General features: G+C 28.1%; 1 protein-coding gene across 1 annotated transcript; it reads left to right on the top strand.

The window, feature by feature from the left end:
- The first annotated feature begins 963 nt into the window (after positions 1 to 963).
- On the top strand, positions 964 to 19,545 carry LOC129975504 (heterogeneous nuclear ribonucleoprotein A1-like). The gene is made up of 8 exons (XM_056088566.1): positions 964 to 1,060; positions 1,579 to 1,650; positions 5,501 to 5,584; positions 8,310 to 8,333; positions 10,196 to 10,285; positions 12,236 to 12,271; positions 15,193 to 15,267; positions 19,224 to 19,545. Exons 1-8 carry the CDS (start codon positions 964 to 966, stop codon positions 19,508 to 19,510), a joined length of 765 nt encoding a protein of 254 aa, XP_055944541.1. The 3' UTR covers positions 19,511 to 19,545.
- Positions 19,546 to 25,425: the final 5,880 nt, after the last annotated feature.

The raw sequence follows: 25,425 nt of genomic DNA, 5'->3' as shown, positions 1-25,425 counted from the left end.
TACTCAATATATTTAGAGGATAGACATGAAACACTTCGAATTGATAAAGTTTTTCTGAATAATACTTCTGTTATGTTTTAAGTTGCTGTGACAAACTATGAGTTACCTTGTTTATATGGTGACAGATATAACTGCAAAAATGTGTTTTCGTAGTCAAAAAGATAAGAAACGTGGAGAATCATCAAACTCTCAAGTTCAACATTTTTTAATAACAAAAAATTTTTATATCTGTAACCGTATTTAGTAACTATCCTACAGTCTCAAATGACAATTCATTTCAGCACAAAGTCTTAGAACGAAAGTCCTTAAAAATTGGTCAAATTACAAAATAAAAAGTATCATATAAATTTGATATATAAATATGACAATCAGAAGAAAACTACAGCAATATATTTTCTTTTTTTAGTGTTAATTATAGAATTTAAAAGTCTTTTAAAAGTAAATTCCAAACTCGAGGGGATAAATCGTTAAATTTGATTACTCGGAATTATAAGAAGTTTATTTTAAAATACATTTTTATACCTATTATAAATATCAAATCTTGCTATTTACCAATTACCACAAAACTGATTAAGTTTATCTGTCAACAACGTTTATCCTGCTGATTCTGCAAATGAAAAAGAAATAATAATCATTTCTTTAAAAAAAATCATTATAAATGTTAAAAATCGGAAATTTTATCATTTATTTGCAACCACAAAAAATGATATTTTAAAAAAGGTACGAAACGACACTGTGGGTATAAGTATTCAAAGTATACACCGTAGTCCTGAGACGAGGATCCCATTGATTAACGAGCTGAAGGATTCCTTGTTCCCAGAATTCCTGTGGCCGTGACGAGACCCAGTCCTTCACAGCGTCCTTGAGTTAGCGGTCCGAGTTGAAGCGCTTTCCTTTCAGATGATTTCTCAGGGGACCAAACACATGAAAATCACACGACGACATGTCTAGGCTGTAGTACGAATGGTCGAGCTGCTCCCACTTGAACTTGGCCAGTTCCGCGTGTTTGACCCTGGAGACATGTGGACGCACGTTATCATGGTGCAGAACCACGCCCTCCGTGAGTAGCCCCGTCTTTCATTCTTGATGGAACTACGTAGTCTTCGGAGTGTCTCACAGTGCATATCGAAGTTAATGGTTCTTCAGTCCGTGAGGAATTCAACAAATGGCGGACCTGCCACGTCAATTGGACGGCGCTCTTTACAAGATATTCTGCTCTCCCCTGCGCATGCGGGAGCAAGCGCATGCTTCGATTTGCGCCGGGAACTCCGATCGTCTCGCTACGTTCTCTCATAGCGGCATAGGCAGATATGTTAACGGTTATATTGTTACGGCGTTTTGTACCTTTTCATTTGAACACCCCTTGTATATCAAATAACAGTCAACAGCATTAATTTTCCTAATTTTGCTAATAAAGAAAAAAGAAGTATTTTTTTTATCAGTGACACCTGAAAAATTACTACACGAAGATCTTTTATACAGTTTTTATTACGGGAAAAATACAAAGTAAGCATTTAAATTGAATTTTCTGAAAAAATGAAAGAAAGTAATCATCTTAATGCGGGAATCAAATTTCAGGTTCACAGCCTATAGAAGATTCGAGTAGTGGTGGAGCTGCCGGTGGAGGTGAAGCATCAGCTGCAGCGTCAGGTAAGCTAATCTTGAGAAGTAACGTGCACTCTCATTCAAGATAATTTCCTTACTGAAAAAAGTCTTCCTTATCTTCCTAACAAACTTATTCATTTTTTAATTAAATCTATGATACCAAGTTCAACATCATTCTGTCTTTATAACGTTTGAAGGTGATATTAAGGACAAATGTGTCTGAGAAATTTCCAAAAGGATAATGTTTTAATTTTGAAGTTCAATTCTGTTGTTTCTAATGGCTTTTGTCATAGACAAGCCCACTGACAAACCGTCAACGATTTTAAGCCGAGAGAGCGTCTCCTGTTTCATTAGCGCCATCTAGGGTCAAGAGTATGGCGTAGCTACTCATGTGTCACAACCGTTTTAACGGGGAGCGGACTTCATACATTTCATTCACAGATCGCAATTTAGACCTGAATCAGAGAAAGATCACCTCCAACTCAGTACCCTCAGTGGTATTGCCACGATAGATTTATACGTGCGCTAGCCACCATACGCACGGGGAATCTTCGACAGGTGGGATTCGAACTCACAATCAAAGGGATGCGAATCCAACACCCTACCAACCAAGCTATTCTGGCCTGGAGTCCAATTATTCTCTCCATTAGTAAATACAACCCAATTTAAAAATCAAAAATATATATTCTAAAAAATATATATCAAAAACACATATTCTAAAAAGTATAAATTTTCGCAAAATTGGCATTAAAAGGATAGTCTTTCTGCTCTGGAAGATTCATGCTCAATATGGTATCCTACTCATCATATGGGAAAAACATGTCGTAAATTAATTAAATTATGTTTTTGAAAAAATTAATTATAATGATTAAACTCACGTTTTCGCTTCGTTGATTAATTGAAAAAAATGTGATATTATAATTTTCTTTTGCGTGATAAAATTTACAATTTTCTCTTACGTCAAGGGGATACTCCTTAAATTCTATAATTTTTAATAAATTCATATAATAATAATTCATATAAATTCAAATAAATAAATCATTAATTTTTAAATGTCAGGAATTGTCCGATATATAGAAAATTTCAAAATATTTTTACTAAAAGAAAACTGTGATATAATTTATTGCAAATTTAAAGATTAGATATTAAGCAATTCTACAAATTTCAGTATATCATGATTTTAGTATTCAAAGCAAGTCACCCTTAATGGATTTTATAAAATAGCATAGCAGTTCATATTTAAAAAAATATTGTCAGTACCAGCTTTTTTCTGTAAAATTTTCTTATTATTATTTTCTACTTCGAAAATCGTAAAAAAAATATCTGAAAGAGAACAATGCATTCACAGAGTTCAAATTCAAATGTTTTTGCTGTTACATTTCAATTCGTTTTGTTATAATTTGTAAGGAATGAATGGATTTGGCAATTGCTAACAAAGAATTGAAAAATGAAATTTATAATAAATACATAGATTTTTTTTTCTAAACAACCGGGTTTTTGACAAAATAAACAATTTATTCGCTTTATAAAAGAAAATGTATTGCGGCAAGCAAAGCATATTACAATATATACTTTTGTCTTTTCTCTGGAAATTGAAGTAACCTTTGAAGTGTAAAGCATATTTGAAAGATCATGGGAAGGGAAATAATAAAGACAATTAAAAAGATTTTTATGAAAAGATTAAACTAACAGCTTGCATTAATAGCAAAGAAACACAAAATATTACAAATTATTTTTATTTCTGTCTTTTTAACTACAAAAAAAACCATTGCCGTATTATTATGGAGTCTTATAATCCGTCTATGTATTTAAAAACTATTAAACTGCCATTATAGTAATTTATTGTATTACATGCAAACTTGAATATTTTTCAACAATTAAATGCATTGATCGTTACATATATGGCAATACATTTTTTTCTTGAGTACTAGTTGGCTTTGGCAATCAGCTGATTCGCTGGGAGTATTTTTAATTTAAATTGAATCCATTATGCATAATTTGATGTCTATGGTTCTCTCTACAATATCTTAAGCAAAATTGTGGCCAAAGCTGTGTTATTTTAAAAGCTTTACACCTGCTCATTTTATTGTTTGTATGAACCTTTCTGTTGGAATTGAGTCCAGTGATATCGCAGTTCATTAAAAATTTAAGTGTTCATATAACTTATTTTAAAGACCAAGCACAAAAAACAAATAATATATAATAATAAATAAAATGTAAAAATAAATTTTGTACAATAATATTTTCTGAAGTTATCGCTGAAGGATCCTTTTACTTTCTGATTTTTTAAAAAAAGTTTCTCAGAAATGCTTATTCCTACCCTCTAAAACATATTTGTGCGAAATTTTGTTGCTCTCGATCAAGTCAAATTTCTGTAGAGTCTCAACACACATTGCTTATTACATCCTTCATTATTAGTCTGGATAATAGATACATTTTGTACAATTTTTTTTTAATTTCTTATTTCAAACTTTGTCATTTTTATAATGATTTTCATTATCTCTTTCTTTATTTCTCCTTTCCTACTGTGTTTAACTGTTGATGTAAACTTTCATCTACATTATTAAATTTTTTCTTTCTATAAATGCTTGCAATAAGCGCAACGGAACATTATTTTTTCCGTGCTGCTGTGAAAATTTTAAGTTTCACTAGCTTTTCAAATTTCAGTCCTATTTACTGTCTAATCGGAAACATTGCCATACTTCATACCCATTAATTAGATATTGTATATTCGAATTAATTAATATAGCGAATATTAAAATTATTTATTATTTAAATTACTGACCCTCTTGACTGCGTAATTAAAAAAAAACACTGTTTAGTCGCTAATAAATTCAAATATTTTTCAAACAAAGTGAGCTGATACTATATGTTACACGATAATAATATGATATAATAAAAATTTGTAATCATAAAACCAAACGCACTAAATTGAGAAAAACGCAGGATGCAATAGAAAATGGATTGATTGCCGGCCCGAGGAAATCGCGGTATAAGCAACTGGAGTGTTAAAGTACACTATTATTCATTTATATATATTTCATCTTCTGGCACATGAAGAATGGAACGAAATTCAATTATGCAAGTATCATTCAGAAATTTTCTTTGGGCCCATTTGCAATAACTGAACTTCTTTGCATGGGAAAGTCTATTAGGATAAATTTCTCTCTCATTCAGATACTTTTGACAAATTCACTTTCAGAACTGAGAATTTGATATAATTAAAGCAAGATTCTAGATCACATGACTAGTCAACACGAAATTATTAGTTTGTACTATATGCAAAAGAATTCGACAAAATTTACATGGCGGATTCATTCCATCTAGAGATAAAATTTTAATCTTTATTGTTTGTTTAGTAGAATTTCATATTGAAACTTCATTATATTTAATTTTTATGTGGTGTGAGTTAATTCTATCTATAGATAAAATTTTAATTTTTATTGTTTGTTTAGTAGAATTTCATATTGAAACTTCATTACATTTAATTTTTATGTGGTGTGAGTGTAATCGCATTTGTTAGCAATAGTGGGCCTATCTCTTTTGCTCGATATTTGCTAACATATGAATAATATTCAATGATTATCTAAGAGGTGAATTATTAGAAATTATCTAAGAAGTGAATTTTTAATTTTTAATTGAGAGAAGTTGACGCATTTTTACTAGCAATAGCAGACCTATCTGTAGTAGTGTACTCAATATAAATAAAGAGATGAATAACATTTAATGAATATCATTTAATACATTGATAATATTTAATTTGTAGGAAGTATAAGTACACCAAAATTAATCAGCAATAGTGGTCTTATCCTTGGTAGTACTACTTAATATGAATTAAGGCATGAATATTTTTTAATCAATATGAATTAAGATTTGAATGATATTTAATTTTTAGGAGGTGGAACCTCTTTTGGTGGTAGCCCTACTTTTATAAGAAGAGAGGGAATGTATGGTGAAGATGGCGGTGGGTATGGTAGAGGTAAGGAACAAAATCGTTTAATATTTCCTTCATTACTTCCTTCAAGAGAAGTATTTAAGAAACATGAATAAATTAAAACTAGGTATAAAGTATATATTTTCTCACATATTTAATGCAAATTTTTATATGTTTAAATGCAGTTCATCTTAAAATTGAAGGGAAAATCCTTCCGCACATCCTCCCTTTGCCATTAAAGGATAAACATCTGATGACCTGAATCATCATTATTGAATTAAGGTTGTTCTGACATTCTTACAAAATGCCATGGAGTAGTTCAAGAGATACTAAAGTTTCTACTGCTCTAATTTTTGACTACTTAAAACTGCACACAATGAATCCTTCTGAATGAGCCCCCCCCCAAAAAAAAAGATATGCTAAAAATGCTTTATAAAAAAGACCCTTGACATATTTATCAAGTGTATGAGGCATTCGTTCTTTATTTCTTTAAAATAAAAAAGAAATAATTTATTAATGAAAATTCAGTTTATATGTTTTGAAATAAAGAAACATAGAACTAAAATTTAAAAAAAAAACATTCATGAAAATTTTATTAAAATGTGTGCATAATATTTAGCAATAAAATAAGCTTATTTCCTTTATTTGTTGATTTTTTTTTTTGGGGGGGGGAGTCTTCTAATTATTAGCATGTGTAAGAATAAGAATAGTTACATTAGAATCGATTTTGAAGATAAACACCATATCTTTATTGATCCTGAACAAAATTAAAACAATGAAGTATTAGCAGTGTGATCCATAATAGAACCTTTGAATTTGTGAACATTCCTTTATTAGGTTTGTAGGCATCTCCCTACAAATAAACATTTACCTCTACTTTCTGTGGTTCTTTTAAAAAGGCTTCAATGTGAAATTTTATACAATAATATATGCAAGCATGAAACGCATGACATTTATAGCCTGCATTATACAAGAGGTCCAAGCCTATCGTGAACCAACAGCCAATTTCCGAACCATTGGAAATGTATACATATAATTTTAATTAAAAATGTTTTAAATGAAGGAAAGAATTATTTTATTTTATAAGAATAATTTAATATACTCACAAAAATTTACAAAACCTAATTTTTAGGTAATCCTTGTCCTTCTGCCATAATAATTCTTTTGAATTTTTCGCTACTAAAACAAACCGATTTATGAAATGATATCATTATTTTAGAAGAATTCTACTAATAATTTTGGGAGTCTCGAAAGAGATTTTAAGGGATCATTGTAAATTGAAATAATGTAACGTTTTGTTTAATTTTCAAATTGTTCTTTAAAAATTGTATACGAATTCTATCTAGGTTAAACAACTAGAACACAGTCAGTTTAATTAATAAAACACTGGAAATATATGTAGAGTTGGTATTTTTTGATATAATGAGAAATTTATCTACAATAATTTACTAAATATGACTGATAAGACAAGGAAAGCGTATTAAATGTTAGAAATCGCACCTTTTTCAGAAATGCATTTATTGACTCAAACAACGTAAAATATAATTACTCCTGTCATTTAAAGAACTTTGACCAACTGGAACTATATGTCTATCTCTAGCGATTTAGAAATGAGCTACTATAAGAGCGAACATTTTATATACTGCGATATATACTGAATATATATTTATGCGATATATATTTTATATACTGAAGATATTGTGAGAAACTCCATACTATAATTTTGCCTCTTCATCTAATCCATAAAAGAGAAGAAAAAAAACGCTTCTGCTTTTTTTTATCAGTATAGAGCACTACGCAAATTACTTGCAAAATATATCCAATGCTAATATTTTAATATTGTTTTTAGTTAAAATAATCTAGAAGACTAATAAATAATAAAGTTGTCGAATTCAAATTTCTGAAAAATGGAAATTTCTAAGATATTTCAATACATGAAAAAAATATTTGATTGTCAGTGTCATTTGTTATAAGTTAATATTTATATTATTAAAAATACTTGAGCGCGAAAATGTAAATTATATTTCCAAAGTTGCATATGAAGAATAAGACTTAATTTAGTTGCTACCAAAGTGTTATGGAATAATCTGATTTTAAAAATTTCTATTTTATTTAAAATATCGCCAGATTGATTACATAATAATAAAACATTACTCTAACATAATTTATTAAATTTATCAATTAAAATATCGCCAGATTTATTACATAATAATAAAACATTTCTCTAACATAATTTATCAAATTTGTGTGTTGTCAAAATCAGTTTCTTTTAAATTTATATTTTTAAATTATAATAATTGCTGCATTATTGATGCTTAAAAGTAGATAAATGTTCTTTAGAATATGCAGATTTTGGCAAAATGACAGACTTACTAATTTTGAATAATTTTTAGACGGATGAAGTTAGTAATTACGTCAGATACATTGTCCAAATAACGAGAGGAATAAAAAAGAAGTTTCGTTAATTTGTTAATAAATATTAAAATCAAGAAAAAATGTATAATTACATTAGATACAGATTCTCAAAGGAAATTAGAATCGGGAAAGTTCGCAAGGGACTTTCATCATTTATCATTACAGTTTCAGAAATATCATATTTAAGGAACTTTATATTTTGCGGAAATGTATAAATATATATTTACTTTCCCATAAAATTATTGCGAATCAATAAAGGAGGACAGTATTATGCAGTTCATTCGAATTAAGAAGAGTAATTATTGACTGTTTCAATGATTAATTATATTAATTTAAATGTATTTAATTTTTTCAGGAGGCTCTGGATTATATATGGGAGGTGAGTACTTTAATCTATTCAAAGAACAGTTGAACGAGTTTATATATATATATATAATATAGTTAGTTAGTTAATGAGTTATAACGTACAATATTAGAATTCATAATGAAATTCTTTGAATATTTATAGAAAATATGATGAATCCATAATGAATCAATTTTGACTCCGCATGCGTGAAATACATCATATTTTCTTTGTATGATTGAAAAGCCAGATATATAAGACAAATTACAATCTGACTTTAATTGAACACCATAAAGATTCGGAAAGTTATCTACATTACTGAGATGAATTTTATTTGCATCCAAAGAGAAATTAGAATAAAAATTGTTTTATTTCAAAAATCCACGATGTGGTGCAGATGTTTTTAAAAGCGGGATTCAAAATGATATCAGTGAATTCCGTTCTAGATCATACTAACTATCGCGCGCCTTATCACAAGCGATGACATTTTTCTTGGAAATACAAGTTTATTATATTTGAAAGATTAAATAATCGATAATATGTAAATAATTATCGATTATTTAATCTTTCAAATATACAATTAAATTCTGATTTAAATTTGGACTCATTTCTCGGAACTCCTACCATCGCTCACTCTTACTGGAATCAGCCACACAGTGATCAACAGTTCCTCTTTCTCTCTTCACTTCATCTTAAAAGTTAAAGGCATAACGCTAACAAAAAAAAAATGAATGACGTTTTATATAGTATCGATTTATAGTATGTGGTGTAATATGGTATAAAATACATGCCCAACATACCTGAAATGCATAGAGAAATACCTTATTCATCAGTTAATGAATATGTTTGAGGAAAGTGAGTGGATTATAATTGAGAAAAGGCGAAATCGAAACATGTGAATTATGCATTTGCCAATTTCTCGAAAATGTGATTATCATATTTTACGGATTATATTAAAATATGTGAAAGATCGTCGAGGTAAAAATATTTGGATGTCCCATTCATACAATCACTTAGTTGGATCTGAAAATTGAACGGGGGATAAATCTTTTCTAAACTAACTAATTATCAGTTTGATTTCGAAGTGAAAGATTTTAGCTCTATTTTAGCAACTTCTCTGCTTTGCATATTTTGCATTTAGTGCTAAGGCTGATTCATCGTTTTATTTTGTATTTCGAATAATTTATTATAATATTCCTTTGATGTATTTCAATACATTAGAAAACATATCACGTTCTCTTTTTATACAAGTATATCAAATTAAAAACACACAGACACAGTTATCTGGGTTTTCAAAACTATCTATACGCTTATCGATACTCAAATTTTTATTAATTATTTAAAAGTATTTTTTATCATTTTCCCCTTGTTTCAAGAAGAAGCTAAAATAATTTTTTTCCATTTTTGAAATTCAGTATTTCGAATTCACGTATCCTTTTTACCGATGCTAAATGGGTTGAAAATTTTCCTATCCCAACAATAGTTTTACGATGAGGAAAATAAAATAAAATAAAAATATACAAAAACAATTTGTTAACATATAAAAAATACTATATGAATTAGTTAAAACTTTTAAAATTTATGATTAAAAAAAGAATCTTATGTCGTAATTGGAGGAAAAAAAAATAAGAGATGTAAAGAAATTTAGCTACTACAACAGCAACAATTGAAGTAATCTAAAAATGTTAACTATCAAATTAGGATATTAATTTATTTAATTGCTGTCGTTTATTAATGTATAATCTGAGGAAATGAAATTTTATTTCTGTAAGATCCTTATATTTTGAACATAAAATATATCATAATATTAAATAATATACCTTAATTATTATGTTTCTGTTTCTTTTATCTTTGTTTATCGGAACTGTTTATTTAAATTTTATTGATTGGGTTTTTAGGAAGTGGAAACTCTTATTCTGGCAGTGGAGGTACTATAACCGGAGAAGGATCTTTTGGAGGTAGTGATGGTACAGACGTCTATAGTGAAGGTAAAAAGCAAAATCTCTTTAAACCACGAAATGTATTTACACCTTTTTAGAATGATTTCGATAAGCAATTTTTAAAATGCAAATTTTTTGGTATGAAAACTTTCGGCAACAGATTATTATTTGAAATGAGAAATATCGCATTTCCCCTTTCATGTTCATTCTTCTGTCAAAATATCATATATAAACACGACTGTAGATTAAAGAATAGGTTCTGGTGCTTTCCTAAGCGAAATATTCTTATTTCTTAGCAAAAGCAATAAGAAATGCAAAGTATAATTACTTCTAAGAACAAAATAAGAAATATTATTATTCTGAAAGAGAATAAAACAGTTGACAATTAATTCTACATGAAAAGAAGGGTAGATACTGATATTTAATAAAGATTCGTACCGTTTCAAATATTTCTAAAATGAAATCGTTAGTAACAAGAAAAAGCTTGTCCACGCAGAAATCAATCGCAGTATCTTTAAATAATAAATACCTCGTTTCAACAATAAATAAGTACCTAATAAACCAAGATTAACAGTTTAAAAAATGAATGTTCACTAGTTTTTGTTGAGATACCGTAGAAGATATATTTAGATCCCTGAATGAAAATTGTTTAACAGGAGAGAAATAGAACCACATTATAATCCTTGATAAAGTATATATTCACGTAAATGACTGCGACAAAAATGGATTTATTTTCTACCAAAAACCGAAAGAAAAAATGCAAGAACCTGGTTCTGTCAATGGAAAGAAAATTTCAGTAAGAGATTTACAATTCTCTCAAGTTTCTTCTACACTGGGAAAATAAATATAAGAAGAAAATAAAAAAATATTAAAACTAATTCAACATATTATCAAGAGAAATGAACAGAAGAAATTTCACTTTTTTATCTCTATGATCTTTAAAGAATGAAATTTCATCAAGACAAAAGTGCAAATCAAACTTCGGAAAGTACCACACCATTCTTTGAAGGAAAAAAAAAATGAGAACTCATACTGGTATTGTATAGATATCATTTCAAAATATTTCTCCCAAGCTCCCTCACATTTATCTAGGGAGTATTTTGATTTTGATCAGTTCAAAAGATCTATTTCTGAGAACAAACTCAGAGCGAGTGATAAACTCTGAAATGTAGAAATAAAAATCATCACTTTTAAAAATTTTGTTAAAAGCCTTGCTATACAAATATATAGGTCAGCAAGAAAGGCTATCGGATGAAATATTTAAAAAATTAATTTTTACATTTTAAGTAAATAATGAATGTAAGACTCATCAGTGTAGATGTAATCTCTATATCTTTCTTCAATCTCTTTTGTGTCGGAAATCTTCATTAAGCTTCAACCAATGGTTTGTAGAAGAGGTGAAAAACATTTCACCAACACTATTTTATTTAAAAAAAATGTCACAATCATAATGAAAATATTAGGTGAATGCAAGCATCAAGAACAAGAATGCAAGCATCAAGAATTATCAATCACGATAACTCTCATTTTGTATATTTACTATATTTTCTAAAATGTATCACCAATTTTTTTTCTTTCCAAGTAAAATCTAACTTTATGAGAATAAATTTAACGAAAATTGTTTTCACTTGCCCCAATCTCTTCTAATTTAATGTATTTTAAACTATTTGAAAATTTAAGGTCCACAAAGTACATAATAAGATTTTTTTTACCTTGTCTCTAAATAGTTTGTTGTTATTAATATTTCGCGATAAATAGAAGTTCATTTTTTTGCTTTGACAAGGCTAATTTAGGGTATATTAAATATTTACCTAAAAGGATGGCCAAACTTTTTTTGGAAGATCATTTTAATTTGCTTTGTAGCATGACAATAGTTTTAAAGAACTGTTTAAAAAATTTCTAAATTCTTCCGAAGTTAAAATAAACGCATTAAGATATATCTGTTTGCTTTATTCTTTATAAAATTCATGAAGTTATAACAAAAATGTTACATTACAGGAAATGCCGGAGGAATGTTTGGGTTAGGACTAAGAGGTAAATGTTATTTGTGCTATAAATAAACTATCTAAAATTTTCCTTTATTGCATTTCCGTTTTCCAAATGAATTGTAGAATTTAATTTCATTAATTTAATTAAAAAATTTTATCTATTAAAATTGTAATAAATCGGCAGAAATTTTTGAAACATTTTGCAAGTGAAAATCAAATTTATTAAATAGCTTATACTAAAAGTTCAAAAATTATTCGCAACGAATTGTAAGCAAATCATTAACGAATCTGTAGCAGTTTTTAGAAACTTTTATAAAGCATATATAAAATCATTCGTAGAAAAAAATTTAAAATAACGAATTATCAATAGATCAGTTAATAAAAAGAAAACAGATAAAAATATCGCTTATTTTGAAAAAAAAAATTCTTTTTGAGGAACATTATAAAAGAAAAGCTAGTAATCAAGAAAATGCTAAATCTCAAGAATATGCGTTTAAGAATCCGAGAAAGATTGAGGAAAATAGACTAATATATATGTATAATTTAATCTTATTCAAGTAGGAATTCAACCACAGTCACGTTGTTAGTTAATAACGGAAGTTATTTTCAAATATCAGGGTAAATTTATTAACAAAATCAGCTATATATCTTATAAAGATTTAATAAATGTAATATAGCATGATTTAATGCATATTTTTATATAGATAAGCTAATAAGTGATATAACAACACCCAAATATTGCAAATCATACATAAAATGTAAGAATAAAATATCCGAATCCGAAATGTTTAGAAAGATATTAACAATTTTTCATGAATAGTTTCCTAAACATAGTTTTCACCAGACTTGTAGCAATTCGTATGCCGTTTCCTATAAGAATTGAGAGTTTGAAATATTACGCCTCATTTTTGCGTTGTTTTGAAATGTTAAAATGTATATTGATATTTAGTTTATTTTTAATTAGTATTTAATACACTTGAAATTAGACACCAAATTTTGGTACATTGTGATAGATTTTATTAACAATAAATCATTTAAAATGATCAATATGCACTTATGTCCATAAATTAAGGATAATGCAAGTTCAGGAAAAAAAAGAGTCAGGAGCAAAACAAATGTGACTTAGTTGTAAAGCCTATTTATTAAACAAAATTGTCAAAGAGCAAAAAAGATGCTATATGTTTCATATCATTAATAAAAATTGCTATTTTTTGCTCCCTGGAGAAAAGAACAAAAAAATTACCTATTTACAAACCAATATTATATGGTTGGTATGATGGTTAATACATAGTATGTCTCCCAGACGTTTCAATACAGTCCGTACAACGCCTAGGCATGCTGAGTATCAAATTATCAATCTGATCTTGCGGAATATTACACCACTCATCAAGCAATACTCTCCGAAGTTCCGGTCGACATGTAGGATGTGGTTGACGGACTGCAACTCGTCGGTCATGCATGTCCCACACATGCTCTACTAGATTCAAGTCCGGTGAGAATGCTGGCCAATCCATACGGTGATATCCTCCGATCGAAGGCATTCGCTTACGATGTTTGCACGGTGAGGACGGGTGTTTCCATCCATAAACACGAATTCTGTGCCCATGGCGCCCCGAAACAAACGTACATGTTATTCCAGAATGACGTCCCGTTAGATTTGGCCTGTCATGGTTCCAATTTGAACATGAAGGTCAGTTCTGGAACCCAGAATAATTCCTCCCCAAACGAGCAATCCTGCACCACCGTAACGGTATCGTTCATTGATGTTCTCATGGTTGTAATTGGTACCTGGCGCTCTCCATATGAATGTCCGGCAAAAATCGGACTGCAAGCTAAACCTGGACACGTTGGAATACATCACAAAAGTACACTGTGCGGTGCCACAATGCATGCTCTTTACTCCGGGCTAACCGCAGGCAACAGTGAGTTGTAATTAGTGGAACACATCTGACAGGCCTACGAGAGTATAGACCAATCTGCCCGAAGCGTCTGAACACGATCTGCCTTGAAACTGTCGTACCAGTGGCTGAAGAGAGCTGACGAGACAGGTCTGATGCCGTGATTCGTCTGTTTCTTTTGGCTGTAACTGCCAAATATCCGTCCATTCGGCTTTTAACTCGGGGGCGATCTGTGCTGCAATGTCTACTCACATTACCATCATCTTGGAATCGTTTCCAAAGCCTGGAGATGACACTCTGGGCGATTCCAAGTTCCTCGGATACTTCCAGCTGGATACGCCCACATTCCAGACAGCCGATAATTCTATCACGTAAAAAATCATCCAAATGCATCCTTTGTGTCATAACTATGCGGTTATTGCACTGAAAGGCTTATAAAGCGCTTGAGAACAATTTTACTTCTTTGCCTGTATTCCTTATACATCACTCTCTTGCACTCTCGTCATTGTGACGTACTATCGGTGTCATCTGGTGACTTCCTGCAATTTGCATATGATTTTTGAAGAAGTGTGTAGTCATTTTACGGGTGATATATGTGTCTTAGAGTTCGATTTCCGCGTGACTCTGAATTATTCTTAATTTATGGACATGAGTATAAATAATAAAAGAAATATATTGTCAATCATTATAATACACGTGTATTAAAAAAATTTTTAAAAAATCATTAAAAATATCATTTTAAATTCAGTAAAAATTCAGAAAAATAAATTAGTGTGATATTATTATCAAAAAATTTACATTTGTGTTTTCAAATTTGAATTAAAAATAATTTATATTAAGATACTAAATATTTTTAAAGTGCCACTTTTTCTTTAATATTAGATATTTTCAGTTTATAAAAACAAAAATTTTGTTTTAGTAGTTTCTTTGAATTCTTATACAATCGTATGCTTTAATTCTTTTTGCATTTAAAATACGTTAGAATCAATAAGGAATTTATAAAAAAAAATTCTTTACCTTTTTAACTTGCATAAAATTAATTAATTATAATTTTCTTTAATTTTTTTAGCAAGGCCTGGAGATGATAATGACGATAGTGCTGATTATAATCGTAATAATAATAACAGCACTCCGGAAGAAGACGGTAAATTGACATTACAAACATTTTAATATTTCCATCTATTTCATTACTATATGTTTGAATTTTTGATTATAGATTCTATCTTATGAAGGTAAACTGAAAATATTATGTAATTAAATTACATCTATATAAGTACAACAATGATATTTTTTTTTATTAACAGACGTATTTTGAAAGAGACTCTATATTATAAATTGAAATCATATTTTCTTTGGTATTAAATACCATCACATTTCAAAAATATAAGCATTTTAATTATTTTTGATAACAGTAATTTTTCTTTCTCTTTTTGCAGTTATAAAATTTCTGAAAGCATAAGCGATTTTTTTTTGTAAAAAGCTGATATTTGGAATTATATTTTAATTTGAAATTGGAAGAATATGAAGAAAACCAAAACGAGAGACATACAAATAAAATATTTACAGAGGACAACGTGAGCGATAAATCTATGCACGTTCAGCCTTCCCGCAAAAGAATATCTCGGAGTTTAAATGGCATGAAAATATTGCTAAGATGTGAGCTTCTATTGAACAGGCATAGTAACAAAAGTGTTGACAGAATAATATTTTCCGATGGGAAACTTTTTCGCTTTAAATAATTTTTTAATATTATAAATGACGTCATACATTTGAAATTCTTCGAATGTGTATCAGAAAACCTTGAAACTGTTATTCTTTTTCAGAAGAAAAATTTTGTTGTAGTTTTGGTTGCAATTTCAAATGATGAAAATGTACTTCTAAAATTCCTCAATAAAAGATAAAATTCAAAGAGGAATTTCGCAAACAGAACATATTAGCTTCACATCTATCGTCAGTTGCTGATATATTATATTCCATAATTGAATTTTACAGTACGAGCCATAACAATTAGCCATATCAACACTGGCTTCACTTCATGCCAGTTGTCAAGATTTTAGTAAGTAAAAAGTTAGGCCATTTTCTTTAGTTAAAACATCTTAATCCTTTAGATACTTACATTTAGGGAATTTAGAGGCTAAAGTAAATCCTAAACAACTAAAAAATGTTGACTTTCTAAACGCTTCCCTACTTGGAGAATGAGATAGGTCGACTGTTGAAAGAATTCCTGCTGCGATTAGGCAATGACGTAAAATATTATCTGATTATCGATAGTTATTACTCTTAACACGACTTCAATTATCACAAATTAAACTTTCATTTATTATGTTCTTCATATTGGTGTAATTATCCTTTTCTATTTTATATCTGTATTTTACACATTATTTCTGAAAGTATCAAGTAGCCACACTGTAGTTCTACTGCCAGAAAATAATGATTATAAAATGTTTCATACCTTCATTACATATATAATCGTTGTGTCTCGGTATATAATTAAATGAGACAGCCAACTTTTTGAAATGTAACATAATATTGTGCTATCTAAGATCTCCTTATTAAAGAAAAAAAATTCCATTTTCCATACTTTTTGCATGGATTATAAAATTTATAAAGTATTTTTAAATCTATATTTTATGCCCTTAATTAATATAATTTTTAAAATTTTAATATAATTTATAAAAATTATTTTTTTGCACCTTTCTATTAAAATAGTTGAAAATGCTGTAAGCGAAGAGATTTAACTAAATCTGGATTTTTCTCGCTAGTTTACCCTGGAATAATAATATCAGATTTCAAAGATGTAAAAAATCTGTCATGAAAAAAATTTCTTATTTTCTTTCAGTTTGACTAACGATGTGCATTGCACATTGACAATATTTTTATTAACATGGGTCTTTTTATGGTGAAGAAAATTAGGAATGTCTTTACATGAAATTTGCTCTTTCTATTTGATAGATTTGGTATGAAATATGAATAAAAACTACAATTTTTTTAAATAATTCATACTGAATTTCATGCATCTAACTTACAGAATTTTTTGAGATGCGATATTTACATATACGTTGACACAATTCTCAAAATTAGTTTCATATTTTTTGGACTATGGGAGGTTTCAGCTACAGATTCACCAGACATTTAAAGTTGAGCTTTTTATAACGCTTATAAACAGCTTCTTTGGGCTTATACTTGCCCCGAAAATCTTTAAAAGAATGTGGAGTGAAATAGAGGACATCGATATGAATCATAAGCATGTAGGAAAGCATTGTCACAAATGGATAGATGGCCCTGTAAGCGACCTGAACAGATTCTAACATCAAATGAGTGCAATCAACATAAATTATTTATACTGAGCGATCGATAGTCACTTCCAATATGGTCACATGGATATAAATGCGCTGCTGTGTGGTTGTATCTTGAAAGATTTCCAATGAGGTACTTTTTTGCGACGTCATTGCATTATTTCTCTTGGATTGCAACTGTGATGTCACAGCCCTTACGACGAAAGTTGAAGGGATGTAATGAAGCGATCTGATTGGTCTGTCATTACGTCATTATGTACTTTAGATAGAATGAAACAATGTCGAGTGTAAGCTCGGCGGTTGCTCTAAATAAATATGTTTTATTTTTCTAATTGAAGACTGAATTATTTTCCAACAACCCGGCATCTGGTAGATGCAGCTTGCAGCATTGAGATTTGATTTTGTTTCTTACAGTACTTATCAAATCACGAAATGTTCACCGATGGTTATCAGAATCAATCTGGACATAGTGCCTTCGCCTCACTGTCGATGCATCTTCCATAGTACAAATTGGGCTTCATTTTATGGCGCAGTTTCTGTACACGACATTCTGAATAGCTCACTTGGGTACCATTGCATAAAAAAATCATATTAAAAATTTGCTAGATATTTTTTAAAGTTTAATTTATACTTTCTCGTACAGGAAGTTATATAAAGAGAAAATACTGTAATCATAAAAAAAAATCTAATTTTTTAACGAATCTTTACGTTTCAGACTTTTCTGAGTATTCATATTTTCCAATAGTATTCATCTTGTTTCTACAGCTTTAAGCACATTTTTGGTATTATCTCTGTGTTGTCCATCTATCTGTGAAAGAGATAATTAAAAAAATTCTTTAGGGTAGATGGATGGAATTTGGCAAATGTACTTATGATTGAATTTGTAGAATTCAATCAAATTTTGAGCGAACCTTATTCATAAGAAATATGTCTGCATATCTATTCATATATAAGCGAATTCGATAGCTAAATAACATAAGCAAAGAAGTAAATAAAATTAGTAGAATCTAAGAAAATTTGGCCTAGGATCTAAGATAAATAGATTCTTATCAAATTCTGAACAAAATCTGTCAAAGGTTTCTGGTCGGTCTGTAATATTTTGCATAAATGTAAACGCAGTAACTCATAAGCGCAATGACATAAATCTATAGAATGCGGCATGTTACTATTACAATAGTATTCATCTTGCTTCTACAGCTATAATTTCATGTCAAAATTAGATTTCAATCAGTCGGAAATAAGACATCCAAAGTATGCATTCGCAGACAGATTCAATAAGAAATGTTAGATTCACACTAGATTTACTTACTTTTGCAATCAGTAACTTATTGTTCGCAATTACCATGAAGGCATTCGCTGTCTTACCCAAGATCCAAAATTTTATGAGGGGGGAAGACGGTAAGAATCTTTAATGGAGAGTATACAAGAAATCTTCGAGGAACCCACCCCTGCCTGACTATCACTCGAAGTTATTTCCGATCATGCTTCCTTATAGTATTATTATGATTCCTAAAGACAGCTTTCTATCTCCCCTTTAAGTCTGTATAAAATTCCAGAACACTATGTTGGTAAGGTAAAAGTTTATATGAGAAAAATATATACCAGCTTAAATATCATGTCGCATTGTGTTATAATAAAAATATCATGTGTAAAATAATGTATTGATGGATGATGATAGTTGCGTTTATGGTCATACATTTTGATGTCACTGATTAAAAAAAATAATAAGACAACTTATTATTTACTAGTACGTAAAAAAAAGCAATATTTATGCATCTTTTCACATATTCTTTTATTTTTCTAGTGTTATACATACCGCTTGAACAGTATGGAAAGTTCAGAAAATCCGGCAGATACGAGAGAGCGCTTCCGGATGTCACCAATGAACAATTGCTAAACAGTTTGTCATCGCACGATGTTCCCTGGATTCTAAGGGCCCTCCATCTTGATCAATACGCTCAGAGAAAAGGCATTCATCACGATAATAAAACCGGAAGAACAGAAAATAGCTCAAAGCATCGGAATAGAAATTACATCTTACCATTGTCAATTGAGCAAAATTATAAAACAAGAGACAAAAATAATAATTAATCCTTTGAAAGGATAAACATCATCTGCAGTTTGGATGGAAGGTAAACATAATTATTTTTTTAGTTTAATGATTTATTAGTCGTTTCGTCGTTCAGCTATTGGCCCAAAAATATTAATAGAAATTAGACATATTAATTTGATAAGCTATATTTTATGGAACAAAAGAAAGTTTTATTCTAAATTATATTTGCACTATAAATATAGAGCACTTTGATTGGTTTTAATATACTAACAAAATGACCAATTCGTTGGCGAAATAATGGGTGAAATCGTTTAGAATTCCAAAGATTTATTTTTAGAAACAAGAATGAAAGAGATTGGTACAGTAGATGAGGCCGGGGAATCGGATCCCCAGTTTTCTTATATTTTTTTTTATATCAAAAGAAATGATATTTGTTTTTAACACATGATTCAAAACAGAGCACATTGAAAACAAACCTATTAATCTAAAGAATGTTTCTTTCTATTTTTTTATTAAATATGCTTTTAAGTCACAACACATCTTGATAATATAATATACTTAATGATAAGTTGTCAATTGACTGAACATAAACAATGAATTGCTATAATCGTTTCCTTAATATTTAATCTTAAATCAATATAATTTCTTAATATTTAGAATTAAAATTTTTAAAAAAATCAAATATTTATTTTTTAAAGTGCTTTTTAATTAATCCAATTTTTAACAAAATAACTTATCTAGCTGTACAAAAATTCTGTTTTCTCCTCCTCCTCCTCCTCTCTTTTTTTAAATGAATTTAGCAAATCTATTTTCAATTGTGCAAATTTGGTTTCATATATTTAATTAACATTTAGGTCTTACTGCCTTTGAATTTAATCACCTTAAACCAAAAATTGTGATTTTCATGTTTGGAAATCGTATTAAGGCCATTTGTGTATTTCTTTTCGATAAAAGTTAAAGATTTTGGGAAGATGAGATTGTTTCGTGTTTTGATTAATGAACCAGTAATTTCAAATGGTAAATTAAGATTATTTGATTGATTAGAGAAAAAATATATGATTAGATTATAAAATCAGTTTACTGTTTTTTTGTTTTTTTTTAATTTAAAATACTTGCGATGAAACTAAACTTATTCTTGTATTCTGAAATAGCATTCTTTTAGTTTGGAAAAATATATATATATTTTTTGCATTATTGCTTTTAATTTTGCTTAATTTGTCTCGTTTATTTCTTTTAATTTAAAACTAAATGCATCCCCTAAATTCCTGTTATCAGTAGAAAAAAATTATTTTGCAATATTCGCTAATCATGAGATTTTTAAAAATTTTATACTATATAATAGGAAAAAGACTTAATAAATCACCTCAGTGTGCATTTTAAAAGATTATTTTTAAATCAACGCTTCGAAGAAATATTTTATTTTGTAATAGATCAGCATTTTTGAAACGCATAAATTTTAATGCAGCTAAATTTGAATTAAACTCTTTAATTCTTCTTTTAAGATTATCATTTAATGATACAAATTTATAGAGTTACATTTGATTTTATTTGCAATATATCATTATAACTACTGTTTTCTTTTCAATGCAGGTCACTGAATGCTGCTTCTCAATATTGCTTTCAAAAATTCAAAAACATTTGCATAAAGAACATGAATTCTGCCTATATTCAACAAAACTGAATATGAATATTATTTGTAATGTTATTATTTGATAAAATGTAGCATTTGTTTGCGATATTTGTATAATAAAATAGTTTCATTACCTAATTTTGAATTTTTACTTGAAAGTGTAATATTTTTCAAATGATATTTAAAATTTTCTTAATATTATTGAATTTTTAACTTATATGATTTGCTTTATCTTAGATATGCTTTTTAAATTTTGTAAAATGGTTTAAGAATTTCAGAAAAAAAGATATTTGTTAAATAATTTTTCGGTACAAACTGGATTTTTAACATTATGCTTTATATATAATAATAAATAAGTAGATGTTTTAAGCCTAAAACACCTAAGTAAAGCTTTCATCAACAAAGAAAGTTTTAATGAGCAGCTACATAAAACATCTGTATGTGGTCGCTCATTACAGAAGTTTATAAGAAGTATATAAGAAGTTTGAATCTGTACCTAAATATATCTGTAGCTCAAATATAAATATTAATTTGTTTATTTTTTATAGAACTGTATCGTAAGTGAAAATATGTAAAAAAAATATTGATTTTATTATTGACATGCATGTACTTATTTATTAATAGCAATTCCACAAAATTTTACAGCTTAACTGCATTGTAAGTAAAGTATCAATAACAAATCCTTACTGGATATAAAATATCATCATAGTTACTTCCAACGATTTTATTATTATTATTATTATGTTTTATGAATGGAAGATATAATATATATTTTTAAGACAGATTGATAAATGTTCTCTATTTACTACTTTCATTAAAATGCAAAGACTTTCAAGCTTTTTCTTTCAACTTAAATTTTTATAAAAGGTAGCAAAGATGTGACAAACGATAAAATTTTATAAATAGGGTTGCCATTAAAGATTTTTAAAAACCTGTTGCCTAGGTGTATGTATATTAAAATTACTTCATTCCGCAATACAGGTAACTTTATCGCCCAATTATAAGAAAGCAGAAAAAAAATTTCGAATTATTTTATTTTAATATAATCTTGGTTGTCAGATAAATTTTAATATCACTGTGCATAAAAGTTATTTCATCATTTCAACTTATCAAACGAGATTTTATAAACTGAAACTCCAACACAAAAAAAAAATCAATAATTTATAAACAATTTATGTAAAAAATTGTGTAAAATTTCCTACCTTAAAATTATTTTTTCTTTCGAAAATGAATTTCTTCTAATTTCTTGGAAGTTATTTCCTAAAATCAAATTATTGTAAAATGATTTATCTTTTATTATTTTACTTTACAATTACTTTACCTTCACTTAAATGAATATTTCTAAAGTAGTAATATAAATTTTTAGATATGAACTTAATTAAATTAAGAAATTACTGCCAACTATATCAAAGTATTTATGCAGGCGAATTGTGTATTTCATTACTTATAAAATAAATTAGAATTTAAAGCATTTTTCTTTTATTGTTGCATCATTTCCATCAAACTATTTTTTTTTTCTAAATTAAATTATATATAATAAAAAAAACAGAAAGAATCGTCTGCATAGTATTTATTTTGAAGAAGGAATATTTTGGAAATATATTTAATTTCAATCATGGAATAAATTTGTTTGGCAACGGCTATAATTTTTAATATTTTTTTTAAACATTTACTTTTATTCTTAGTTTTTAATACTTGTTATAATTTGAAATTCAAATTATTTTAGAAATGCGGTTTTATGCAAAGCTGGTGCGTATTATATTTAATTATGAATGTAGTTAAGTTAAAACTGATTTAATTTTTTCGTTGATTAATTAATTTTTATTTTCATTATTTCCATAATTATAAATTCAAATTTGCTTTTAGCAATAGTGGAATTTTGTGATTCATGGAAGCAAAAAACATCAACAAATTATAAAAAAAGGAGGAAAAATAATGTGATTCATTTTAATATTAGTAGTTTTATATATTCAGTAAAATATAATTTTGAATATTATTTAAGCATCTGATTTTTAAATAAAAGTGTATATATAAAAAGCCTTTTATTGTTCCTGTTTCTTGGATTATTCTAGCCTTTTTTTATTTTAAATAATATTTATAATAAATAATTATTATATTAGAAATAAAAATAAATTGTAAAAAACTCATTTTGATGTAATAATTTATTGTAGTTATATCATTCATTACATTCTGTTTTCAATTACAAGGTTTCATTTTGTAGGCATTTTTCCTTTAAATGTAATGTGAACACTGAAACTGGATTCTAATGGTGAAAACTGTAAAAAAATATTAGTAGTTTCAAATAGTGCCACTTGAGAAAAATATTTGAAATATTCAAAAAAGAATATTTTATGAGAGAGTTTCAGTTTTTACAAGTCAGTCAGAAAATGTTTGGAGAATATAATGAAATTAAGAGAGATGATAGTTATATGGCACCAGATGCATGGATTTTCAGCATCTTTTATAAGCGAAGAACTTGACAGTTCGCTTGCTTTTATCATAGTCTTACATGAACAACCTTGTAGCAAACATGTTTCAGAATTCTGTGACTATGGATACTAACCCTTATCTCTGTTCTAAGGTAAAGTATATATTTTTTGCAATAAATATTTAATGAAATAAATTTTTAACTTTATCTTATCTGTTTTTTATAATTGTGTCAATATTGTTATGATAGTCTTTAGATTTACCGATTCTCTTTTATAATAATTAGAGTTATAAAACAAAAAATTCAATTATTATTTTATTAAATTTTCTGCTAACAGAATATGTGCTTTTTATCATATTAACTGCTCTCATCATTGTTTAGTAAAACAATTATGTCTCAATATCTTATTTTTCTTTCCGACTTCAAAATATCCTTAAAAATTATCCCTTCAAGGGTAAAGTGTGTTACAAATGCTACATTGTTTCTGAACTGATTTTAATAGAAACCGATGGTAAGAGAATTACATTTATCAATATTTCTAATATTTAAGAAATCTAGATTATACCAAGATTTGATGTCAAAGGTATTCAAATTTATTTTTCAATTATTATTTTTATTCGATATAGTATTTTAACTAACCTTCATATTATTTGAACGAGAGCATCTATGTTATTAAATAGAGATTTACTAAGACTTTCAAATTCGGAGAAATACATTAAAAAAGCGTCCAATACAGAAACGGATAAATACAATTTACGCTTTTTTATCCAAAAGTTAAAGAAACAGATCTAAAAATCATAAAGATGTACCACTATATTTTTATTCGTAGTTACTTATTCTTTACATCTCTCATAGAAAAAAAATTTCAATATCATTTAGTAGATTTTCTTAAATATTTTTTTTTCAGATACCGTAGAGGAAAGTGTTTGATGTTATAATTCAATGTTTATTAAACAGTGGTGAATTTCGATGTTAAAAAGGAACGAGTAAAGTATTCTTCACCACTGACCTCATCTGAAGGTAATATAGATAAGACAATTTAAAAGCAAATTATGATGTAAGTATTTTTCATAAAACATAATTCATACAGTGACTAATGTGAGAGTATAAATGATTTTCATAGAGAGATGTTTCATTATTTATTATAATTTTCTAGGAAATCCGCTTGTATTTAATAGATTAACGATTCCACCAGTAATTAAGTTTATTAATAAAATTAATTATTGAATCAAATTATTACAAGCATCTGCGAAAGCGTGATGACAACTATGAAAAAGTTGACTCAAAGGAATCAGTGTTCCTACCATTTACATCAGATTTGGTAACTGTTTAATTCGTTTAATTGAATACATCTGCAAATAATGATTTTATCATGTATTATAGTATATATTAAATAAGTGTGAAAATCCATAACCATATACAGCTGTAAGAAACCAAAGCAAAATTGGGGTATTTAAAATATACAGATTTTAAGATTTCTGACTACAAAAAGCCCTGTGAAAAGCCTAAAAGCCTTCCAGCTTCTATGCGATAAATATCATTTAACTGATTTAATTCCATAATCAAAGAATTTAAATTGTCTTCGGTAACTGTTCCTATTATTTATTTGAAAAGAGCTGCGAATGATGATCTTATTATTCACATTACATATTAAGTGTATGTGATTGTCTATAATCTGACACAGCTCTACTAAATTTTAAAGAAATTTTAACTACACAAATTAGAAAACAAATCAATGTTTAAATGAAAGCTTTTATCTGTTATCACATATTCTTCATTTATATTTATTTATTGGTGTTACGGATGGTATGTGCCGGCGTCCTGGCCTAGGGATAGCGCGTCTTCCCCGTGATCTAGGCGTTCCGGGTTCGAGTCCTGGTTCGGGCATGGTTGTT

This window comes from Argiope bruennichi, chromosome 7, assembly GCF_947563725.1.
Source record: "Argiope bruennichi chromosome 7, qqArgBrue1.1, whole genome shotgun sequence".
Taxonomy (NCBI): domain Eukaryota; kingdom Metazoa; phylum Arthropoda; class Arachnida; order Araneae; family Araneidae; genus Argiope; species Argiope bruennichi.
The sequence above is the reverse complement of the archived record's forward strand: the minus strand, read 5'-3'. Positions and strand labels throughout refer to the sequence as shown.

What these genes read in the sequence shown, in the direction of transcription:
- LOC129975504 (XM_056088566.1), top strand. Translation starts at nt 964, where the DNA reads ATGGTCGAGCTGCTCCCACTTGAACTTGGCCAGTTCCGCGTGTTTGAC. An exon ending in GGTGCAGAACCACGCCCTCC is followed by an intron (nt 1,061 to 1,578) that starts GTGAGTAGCCCC and finishes ATCAAATTTCAG; the next exon opens with GTTCACAGCCTATAGAAGAT. An exon ending in CAGCACTCCGGAAGAAGACG is followed by an intron (nt 15,268 to 19,223) that starts GTAAATTGACAT and finishes TTATTTTTCTAG; the next exon opens with TGTTATACATACCGCTTGAA.